Source organism: Myxine glutinosa, chromosome 2 (genome assembly GCF_964187855.1).
Source record: "Myxine glutinosa chromosome 2, kmMyxGlut1.1, whole genome shotgun sequence".
NCBI lineage: Eukaryota > Metazoa > Chordata > Myxini > Myxiniformes > Myxinidae > Myxine > Myxine glutinosa.
Genome location: NC_136262.1, coordinates 105,041,677 through 105,052,189, shown reverse-complemented (window position 1 = coordinate 105,052,189; position 10,513 = coordinate 105,041,677). Strand labels below are relative to the sequence as shown.

Genomic DNA, 10,513 nt, shown 5'->3' with positions numbered 1-10,513 from the left:
TGTCAATTAAATTCTCTTTTTTGTTAAACGCTTTGAGATCTTACCCCAAAAATGAATAGCACGATATATTAAAGAAACTGATTAATCAATATTATTGAGACTTAAATCTGAACCCTGAAATATGCCAATGGAGAAGTGTGGGGCAGATTAAGAATTATACACTTTGTTGGAATGTGAGAGGTGCAACATGTGCAACAGAAACCCGGAGAAATAGGAGGAAGGCATTTATGGCATTGTAAAGACAAATTCACAATAAAATCAAGAAAAAGTATTATAATTGCAATTTCCATCTTCCCCTAAACACAGGTTCATTTTTTGCAAATTCAGCAAAGTGCAGAACAATTTCAATGTTAAGTAAAGGAAAAAGAAGCAAAGTTCTGTTTTTGGAAACAAAATTCCAAACCTAAGAATGAAAAGAAAATTGACATGTTTAAATGCACATTTATCTGTCTTTATGATGTCCACACTCTCTTCAACTTTGTTGTATTCGGTCATGAAAAGAAACACCTGATTACGACCAAATTCAACCACATGTCATCGCTTCAAACTTTGATGGGAAGAGGGAATGGCCGGTCTTCGACGCCAGCAAGGGTGTTCTCGAAACAACCATTCGCCATCTTTTCAAAGGTTTCTTTGATGTCTGTACCAGAGTGCGGGGTGATTATGACATTGTTCAAATGCAGCAGGGGATGGCCTCTGTGGGAAGAGAAAAGAGCACCACGTAAACCTGTTTACCTTCCCATATATGTATCCAAGACTCGAGATCTTGAAAACTCATTATAATCGCAAATTAACATGTCTGAGCGTGTGTGAGAGTATCCCTGTGAGTGTTCGCTGGTGTACGCCCACGACTGTTGTGGAATAACTTTCCTGATATTGGTTTTTTTTGCAGATATTACCAGATATTATTTTTGTAGGTTTGGTCCAAGTATAGGGCACAAAGAGTGTGAAAATCTAAAGAAATGCTTGGCACACATAAATAGAACTAGAACGCCACTCAGTAGAGCGCATACTCCCGCCGTGGGTCAAGTTGGAATCGTACGATTTCACAAAAGTTTGAGGGAGTAGTTCAGTGACAACACAAGACAAGACAACACAAGACAGACACTGCACAGATATATATTTACAATATATAGAAGATAATGTTTAAAAAAACAAGGCAATTTCACTTACATTTTCGGATTCAGCGTTCAATTCTATATAAGTGAGTGTATTTTGAGGCATGTGTGACTTCAAATAACAGAAAATTATTGTAAGCCAAATACAACAAATCAACCAGGCAAACAAAATATATAAAAGGAGGAAGTGGTAGACAAGATGGGGAGAGAAGGGGAAGCACACAAACACAACATTTGAGAGCAGGGACATCGGGAGATGTGTGGGAGGGAGAGGGCTTGGGTGGAGGAAGTGTGGGAAGGGGCAGGGGGGGGGGTGGGGGGTGGGAGAAGTATAAAACACAAGGACACCAAGGACTTCCAGGACAGATGTTGGTATTTCAAAAAGTGGATTTGGGGTGAAATTAGCGGGGGTAGAAAAGATCAAGGTTTTGGATGGGGGAAGATAAGAGATGGTGGTGAACAGCTGTTTTAAAGACCTGGAGGGAGGAGTGGGATTGAAGAGAGTGAGGGAGTTTGTTCCAGAGGCGGGAGAAAAGAGGAATGAAGGAGTGAAGGTGAGCAGAGAGTCTTGATTTTGGCAGTTTAACCATAAGAGGGTTGCAGGCAGATCTTGTGCGACCTGTAGGAATATTTGGGGGACAGAGCCCAGAGAGAGCTGGGGGAGCAAGTCATTGGTATGATTTGGCCGGGGCTCGAATCACACCTTCCGGACTCCGAGCAGATACTCTAACCATTACACCATCGAGTCTGCTGATTAGCTGGTTGATGTTGCATTTGAAAATTATAACAAATGTATAAAGCCATAGTAATGTTTTAAATCTGAGATGTATTGTTTATGTCAAAATTAAGTTGATACGAAAAATATTCCAAACTTTAAAAGTCAAAAAAGACAGTTTTTGTGTGCTACAGGCAAAGAAAGAAGTCCTGAGAGACATTTGAATCTTTGGTCTGTGTGTCAGAAACTGCACGTTTGATCAACACTGTGAAGGTGACAGTTAATGTGCAGACTAAATTTTAAAGTAATTTTTGTTACCTTCCAACTCACTCTACTCTACGATTGGATAGGTCAAAGTGAATAGTTTTCAAAAAAGGCCATTTTGTCCTACTTGCTTTGGTAGAGCTAAAAATGCATAAAACACAAAGTAGGAACTACTTGAAGCATGTTGTCATCAGGGGGAATAATACATGCGATTCACTCTGCTGTTCACCTTGGTAGAGGTTCAGGGTAAGTGACATCCAGAGCAGCTCCTCGAATCCACCCCTCCGACAAAGCAGTCACCAAGGCATCCTGATCAATAACCAAGCCTGTTTGAAATATCAAGAAGAATATGAACAAATCGTAATTTTGTCAGTGAGCAAGTCCCGGCTCCTTCCTTAGGAACCGTTGTGACAAATAAGCAGGGAATGGGATGAAAATAAAATACCCCCGACTGACTTTTTAGTTTGAATTTAAAGATTGGTTAGTAATGTTATTTTTTGAAATAAAACAAGTTGATTGTTTATTTGCAACTGTATTTTCTGTAATCTTTGTTCTTCTGGAAATCATACTTCCATTATCGTGATTGGCTAATTTTGCCATCATGGTACAGTAAAGCTGGGTGGAGGTGTTTTCTAAGACCATGCTAGGACAAAAAAGGTTGGTTATGTTGGGCTTCATTTGTGTTCATTAATATTGAACTGTTGCATTGCCCTTCAGAGGTGTAGTGATGCTAATTCATGTGTATTTTTATTGCATCTCTGTGATGTTTCATAGAGCAAAACAACTGGTGTCAGCAGCATTACTGTCTTGGTGTTTGGAATATAATTATAGTCCATTACTGTCTATTAGCCCGGTGTTGGCTTAGCGGTTCGGGTGCCGGCTTGGGATCCTAGGATCCTGGGTTCGAATCCCGGTCGATCGCTGAATTAACGACCAGGGGTGTTGACTCAGCCTGTCATCCCTCTGAGGTCGGCAAATTGAGTACCAGTTCACTGGTAATTCCCTGCGTGTCGCAAGAGGCGACTAACAGGGTTGGCGGCAGGAAGGGCATCCAGCAGTAAAACATTGCTTCAAAAAGGGGACCACGGTGCCCGAAAAATGGCCAACCCCTGCTCTGCAGGGAAAAATTGCCTCTAAAGGTGGTCACTGTCTAGGTTTATCTATTATAATTACTGCATTTTTTGGCGTGTAAGTCGATTCTGAAATAAATTGTATAATTGTTAATTTAAACCACACTACATCAATCATTTTGTTTGCTTGACTGACTTGATGGTATATATATATATATATATATATATATATATATATATATATATATATATATATATATATATATATATATATATATATATACGTAGTGTGTTCAAAAAGTATCCGACCTTTATTTTTCGTGCGTAAAAAAAAGAAGCTAGGGAGGCGTTGATTGGTGCACGTATGTAGGCGATCCTAATGCGCACGCGTGAATTTTTTCCCACCTGCAGAAGCTGTCATTCGACGGCAGACCGCCGATGAGTGAGGACATGTAAGTGAGCGCCGTCGGATTTTCGTTTTTGACACAATGACGGAAAAACTTGAACAACACTACTGCATCAAATTTTGTGTTTCATCAAACTTACATCAAAACTACAACTTGGTTTCTGGGTCGTACCCATAAACCCAGGACTCATCGCCAGTGATCACTGTGTTGAGGAAGCTGGGATCGCTGTTCACAGTCTCCAGCATGTCCTGTGCGATCTCCAAACGGAGTTGCTTCTGCTCAATCGTTAGCAGCTTTGGTACGAACTTCGCTGAGATTCTCCTGAAGCCCAAATCCTCCTTCATAATGGAATGAACGGTGTTGAATCTTGCGGATCGTTTCCACTTGGGAATCGCCAAGCTTTACACAAAATTTGATGCAGTAGCGTTGTTCAAGTTTTTCCGTCATTTTGTCAAAAACGAAAATCCGACGGCGCTCACTTACATGTCCTCACTCATCGGCGGTCTGCCGTCGAATGACAGCTTCTGCAGGTGGGAAAAAATTCACGCGTGCGCATTAGGATCGCCTACATACGTGCACCAATCAACGCCTCCCTAGCTTCTTTTTTTTACGCACGAAAAATAAAGGTCGGATACTTTTTGAACACAGTAGTATATGGAGGAAAATATTTTCTCCGGTCATATCTTGTTTTTCATTTCATTGCGAACCTCAATAGCTCAGTGGGCTGTCACCGCATAAGTGATGAGGTTCCTGGGTTCGAATCCTGGGTTGAGTCAAAATTTTCTCACACTAGCCCCACGCAGGAATTTACTTCCTGTTTCTTAAATTGTTCGATGAGTTCATCTTAAATGCACTTTCACAATTACATACATACACTCACACCCGGGGTCTGCCTAGCAGGCACGTAAGACATCGGCCATTATAAAGCTCGCAGTGTTAGTGTGAGAAATCTCTGAGGATATACCGGAGACTCAATAGCTCAGTGGGCTGTCACCACGCAAGTGATGAGGTTCCTGGGTTTGAGTCCTGGGTTGTCAGAATTTTTTCACATGAGCCCCACGCAGGAACTTACTTCCTGTTTCTTAAATATATACAGACTTGGCATTTAATATGGAATATTTTTTTGGTGGGGGTGAACTTACTTTTCAAGATGTCTTAGAACCAAAAGTTCATTGGAATTATGTTGAAATTATTCTAGATTTTGTTAATGTGACCTTTAGAAGAAACAAAAACCACATTTGACATTTCGAAACAAATAAATTGATCCTTGAAAGTGATGTAAACTGATATCGAACTCAGGTCATGGACAGTCCTGTGTTAAACTTCTGTACGTTTTCCAGAAATATCTCTTTATTTTGCACATTAGCCAAATTTTTTTTTAACAAAAACAAAAGTTAAATTACGACTGGGATTACGGACAGTAAAATTACAGTTCAGTACTTCGTGTAACCCCCATGAGCATTCAGGAGAGCACGTACACGTTGAGGCATGCTGTTCACGAGATTTGCCAAGGTTTTGACAGGAATCACTTGCCATGCAGTGACAATAGCCTGCTGCAATTCATGCACAGAGGTCGGCTGCTGGTCCAAGTGGTCGATTTGACGCGTGAATTCTGCCCACAAGTTCTCTATCGGATTCATATCTGGGGACATGGCAGGCCACTCCATATGCTCTACACCATGGTCAGCAAGAAAGTGTTGGATCATGCGAGCACGATGAGGCCATGCATTGGCATCTTGGAAGACAAAGTTTCCTCGAAAGGCTGCACGAGCAAATGGAAGCAATGTTTCTTCCAGAATGGCCCTGTACTTGAACTGGTTCAGGATTCCATTCAGAACAACCAGGTCAGTTTTGCCCCCTGCATGAAAAGCAGCCCAATCGGTCACCCCACCACCTCCAGCTTGGACTCTTGGCACTATACAATCTTTGTTGTAGGCTTCATGCACTTGTCTGCGCACTCGGACGCGGCCATCTTGACGATAGACCAGAAATCTAGACTCGTCACTGAAGATCACGTGATTCCAGTGTTCTGGCTGTCATTGACGGTGCTCTCTGGCCCATTGCAATCGGCGCTGGCTGTGTTGTCTGGTCAGGCGTGGCTTTCTCAGGGGACACCTGGCACGATAGCCTGCTTGAACCAGTCATTGGTTGACTAGCCTTCTGGATACAGGCACATTTGTCAGTTGCTGCCGCTCAGCCCTAAGCCGATTAGCTGAATTGGTACGGCCATTGCGGACTAACCGGTGCAGCTGGCAATCATCCCTCCTTGTGGTTCTGCGGGGACGTCCTGGCCTCGGTATTGGAGTAGGGACACCCCTCTAAGCATTTCGTTTCAGGATCTTTGACACCTGACCTTGAGTGATGCCATACTGCCGAGCAATAGCACACTGTTTCATGTCGTAATTTCGTAAAGCCACCACTCCATGACAAACGGCATTGTCGAGTTGACGGACCATCTCCAGAGGAAGCAGCAATAACTTTTGGAGACGTGCAGCAGTTGTTTTCCACTAATACAGAACGCAACAACCCTTGTATACCCGACTGTGAAGCCAATCATCAAATGCACCTGTCCGTACATTTTGCCACGCCACCTGTGATATAATCCTGTTGTTGACTTCTTGCTGCGACAGACAATCAGTGACATAGTTCTTTTAACAAATAAATCACCAAAGTGTAAAAGAAACTCACCAGATTGATATACTGAGTTAAGAAAGTAAACCCAAGTCAAGAAAAAAATATATATTCCATATTAAATGCCAAGTCTGTGTGTGTGTGTATATATATATATATATATATATATATATATATATATATATATATATATATATATATATATATATATATATATATATATATATATATATATATATATATATATATATATATATATGTATGGAGGAAAGTATTTTCTCCGGTCATATCTTGTTTCCATTTCATTGTGAACAGTAACTTTAGTGGATTGATTTATTTCATTGTCAATGATATTTCATCGTGATTTTGCTTATTGATTTTTAGACTGCTTTTTGGTATCTACATTGGACTAATTTAATGTATCGAATATATAAAGCTCATTCTAACCACTCACTCACTGACTGACTGATATTAATGTTCGGTACCTTCCGGGTGACGTAGAAAGTTGAAATTTGGCGTGCAAATGGATATTGAAGCCGGTACACCGTGAAAAAACACAGAACCGTTGGAAAGCATCCGTAAATAAAAAATATATGTAAAAACAAACTGTAAACCTGTCAATATGAATCCCAAAGGAAATCTCAATCAGTATCTAGCATTTGAAAATTGTAATTTCCATAACTGTAAACTAATAATAAAAATAAAATGATCGTTTTACGGCCATTTTTCCCCGCTAGGGTGGGGGTTAGCCTTGCGGGCCCCATGACAATCATGGTTCCCTGTTTGAGGCAATGTTTTTTGGCCGGATGCCCTTCCTGACGCCAACCCTTGGTCACGCTCTTACGATGCGCAGGGATACGGTGTACCGTATAACTGTAAACTAAACAACAATAATGTCTGCAAATGCAAAAAAGAAACAGCATCCATAAATGAACATTTACGTAAGAAACGCAAGTGTCCATGAAAACAAACAAACAAAAACAAACAAACTGAGATACTGTTAGTGGGAATGGGGAGCAAATAGATAAACATTTATGCAATTTTTTTTTTTTTTTGTATACTGAATCGAGGCTCGTGAAAGAGCTGACATTCCAGAACATTTTAAAGAGGTGTTGTCCACAGAATGTAGCTTTTACTTGTTAGAAATACAGGATGTTCCAAAAAGATTCAGACAACTTTGGTTGTTAATATATTTAGTACCACAAATGATACAATTATACCCTTTGGTTTATATGATACAGAAACTCAACGTTTTGTGCACACCATCAATACACTTCAATGTGAACTCTGTATGGCATGCGCAGGACATCAAGGAGGTACACAAGTTCTTGCCATGTTCGACCCAGCATGTTTGCGTTCACCAGTACACATGCAGCTGTGATCCAAGAACGAAGATCCTGCAGGTTTGCCACCTTGGTGGTGTAGACAACATCTTTAACAAAGCCCTACAGAAAAAAAAAATCAAGGGGGTTATGTCTGGTGATTGTTGGGGTCAGGCAGTTGGTCTGTCTCGGCCAACCCAGCGACCTGGAAATTTTTCATTCAGCTCGAACGATTAAGGCCCAGTGAAGGGGAGTGCTGTCCTGTTAAAAATGATATTGGGTTGCGGGTGTTCAATCTGTGGGAAGGCGAATCCTTCCAACATGTTCATGTAAATTGTTGAGGTCACTGTATCCTCCGCAAAGAAAAATGGACACACCAATCTGTCAGGGAGAAGGCCACACCACACATTGACCTGTGGACTGTCGTGTATGTGTTCAATGACCACGTAGAGATTTTCAGAGCCTCAGATACTCACATTGTGCTGGTTGACCTTCCCCGATACATGAAAGCAATCTTCGTCTGCGAACATGACCTTTTTCAGGTAATCTTCGTCATCGTCTATGTGACTGAGCATTTCCAAGGCAAAAACCTTGCATCTGGGTCCGTCATTTGGTTTGAGTTCCTGCAGAATCTGCACTTTATAGGCAAAAAGCTTCTGTCTTTTATGCAAAATCCTGTATACAGTGGTTGGTAGTCCGAGTTCTCTGGATGTGTGGCGGATTGGTTTTCTGGAACTTTGTTGAAATGATTCACGCACTCATTCAGCATCTGCTGCACTTGTGATTGGTCGACCGGTACTTTTCTGTTTCTGACAACTTCCAGTCTCCTTCATCCTCTTGTGCCACTCTCCGATACTAGTCGGCAATAGCGGATTCCTTCCATACCTTGTACGAAAATTACGCTGAACTTGCGTGTCTGATCTCGTCTCGATGAACCATTCGACCCACTGAGCTTTCTCTTGTGGAATCGCTATTTTATTTTACATTAAACCACCAGACCTTAAAATATAGAAAACTTTACGAGCTCTATCATATAAACCAAAGGGTATCATTGTATTATTTGTGTTACTAAATATATTAACAACCAATGTTGTCTACGTCTTTTTGAAACACCCATTTTGTTAATTTATGTGGCCCACAAGGTGCTAAGGAATTTTGGTTCTGGCCCACGATCAAAATTATTTGGGGACCCCTATCTTATACAGTACTCCAAATCAACTTATTTATGAATGAAGGAAAGACAAATGGGAAAATTAGTCAATTTGACCGATACTCCACATCAATTTATACCCCAAAATTTACAGCTGCTTATATTTGCGTAACCTCTGGCAATGTTGACAACGGTCGCACTGGGTTTCATGGCACGGAACTCCTGTTCCCCGATCATCTTGGTGCTGCTGCTGTTCAGATCCACACACACCACTAGGAAGTCGATCTGTGTCAACATATCAAGCAAATATGGACAGAAGGTAGCCCCCACCTCCTGCTCCTCTTCCACTGGCCTACAGGAATAATTTTTGCAACAATTACTGATCTGTATTTGATGTAATTTACTCAGATGGAGATATATCGCTTAAATGCTTGGATTCACAATCAATAGTTCGTTTTTTTTACACAGAATTGATCATGGTAGAGTTACATGTCAGTGGTGGGGTGGGAGAGGTGACCAAAGGGGTGGGGTTTGGGGGGGGGGTCAGAGAGAGGGGGTCTGTTTCCAAAGACAGAGAAAGACCGAGATAAATTGATAAAAAGAGAGTCGAGGAAAAAAAGCGAGAAAAAGAGAAAAAAAAGAACAGGGGAAAAAGGGAGAACTACACTCGATAGAGCGCATACCTCCGCCAGGCTGAACAGTTTACGTTTTCTTTCCCACTGATGGACTGGATCTGCATCCACATCTGAACCCAAATCTAATGACCTTGTTATCATCTACCCAACTCCTCCAACAAGTTTTGTCATAAGTCATCCACACCGTTTTAAAATATCATGCTATATATAGTTTTTGTCCTCATCACTCAATAGTGAAGAATCACTTTAAAAAAATATCTTGTATCCGGATTCGGGTCTTCACCAAAATTGAATCAATTTGTCCTTGTCCTACAACCAATTTGTCCACCAAGTTTTGGCCGAATCCGTCCATACATTTTTGAGATATCCTGCAGACAGGCAGACACTGGGGTGAAACATAACCTCCATCCACCTTCAATGACAGGGGTATAAAGAGGAGAAAAAAAAGAGGAAAAATGAGGGGAAAAAAGGGGGGGGGGGAAAGAACACAAGAGGATGAAGAGAGAAGAAAGAAAAAGAGAAGAAGAGAACACAAAAGAGAAGAGTGGGAAATTGCATGACTCACTTTCATCTGCTATACTGTAAATGCTTACATGGTTACCGATCATACCACATTTGCCTTCACGAGCAAGACTATATCGTCCATAATTCTCGTAATTGTTTTAACACCTTCTTTTTCGGTTGTGGTACAGAATGGTCATGTCAAAGCCACGAGCTCTCTTGGCCACAGCAAGACCAATGGTTCCCATCCCAAGGATGCCCATGATTGACCCTGTGATCTCCACTGCAGTGTCTGCTATTATAGGATTTGTTGGCTCTGAATTCTTCACTTGTTGAACTCCTGCAATCAAAAGAACAATAGTTGAGACCCATGAGTCATTTTCAAAAAAAAATTGGAGCTAATTGTAATAATAATATAATGATGATGTTTATACAAGGATAGTAACACAAAACAATGCAGAGGGGTGGAGGTTGGACTGCATCTGCATGTTTGAATAGAGAAGCTCTCTTCGAAATCAAAGCTATTGAAATTAAATATGAGGACCATACCAAAAGTTATGAGCTCCAAAAAAAGAAGAAGGCCAAAAGAGTATCCCCCACCAAAAAAGTTATGGGAACTGTCTTCTGGGATGCCGAAGGATGCATACTGGTTGATTTCCTTCCCAAAGAGGAAACCATCAATGCAGGTCGTTACATTTAG

The 10,513-nt window shown here is 41.1% G+C and overlaps 1 protein-coding gene across 7 annotated transcripts in view; it reads right to left on the bottom strand.

The window, feature by feature from the left end:
* Window positions 1–211: 211 nt before the first annotated feature.
* LOC137421476 (putative 2-ketogluconate reductase) overlaps window positions 212–10,513 on the bottom strand; it is a 73,021-nt gene continuing 62,719 nt past the window's right edge. For all 7 annotated transcript variants that reach the window (XM_078772752.1, XM_078772748.1, XM_078772749.1 and 4 more), the window contains 4 exons: window positions 9,982–10,153; window positions 8,851–9,029; window positions 2,327–2,423; window positions 212–696 (listed from right to left, as the gene is read on the bottom strand). In XM_078772752.1, coding sequence (XP_078628878.1) covers window positions 543–696; window positions 2,327–2,423; window positions 8,851–9,029; window positions 9,982–10,153 — 602 coding nt within the window. In that variant the 3' untranslated portion in view covers window positions 212–542. The remainder of the gene's footprint in view (window positions 697–2,326; window positions 2,424–8,850; window positions 9,030–9,981; window positions 10,154–10,513) is intronic.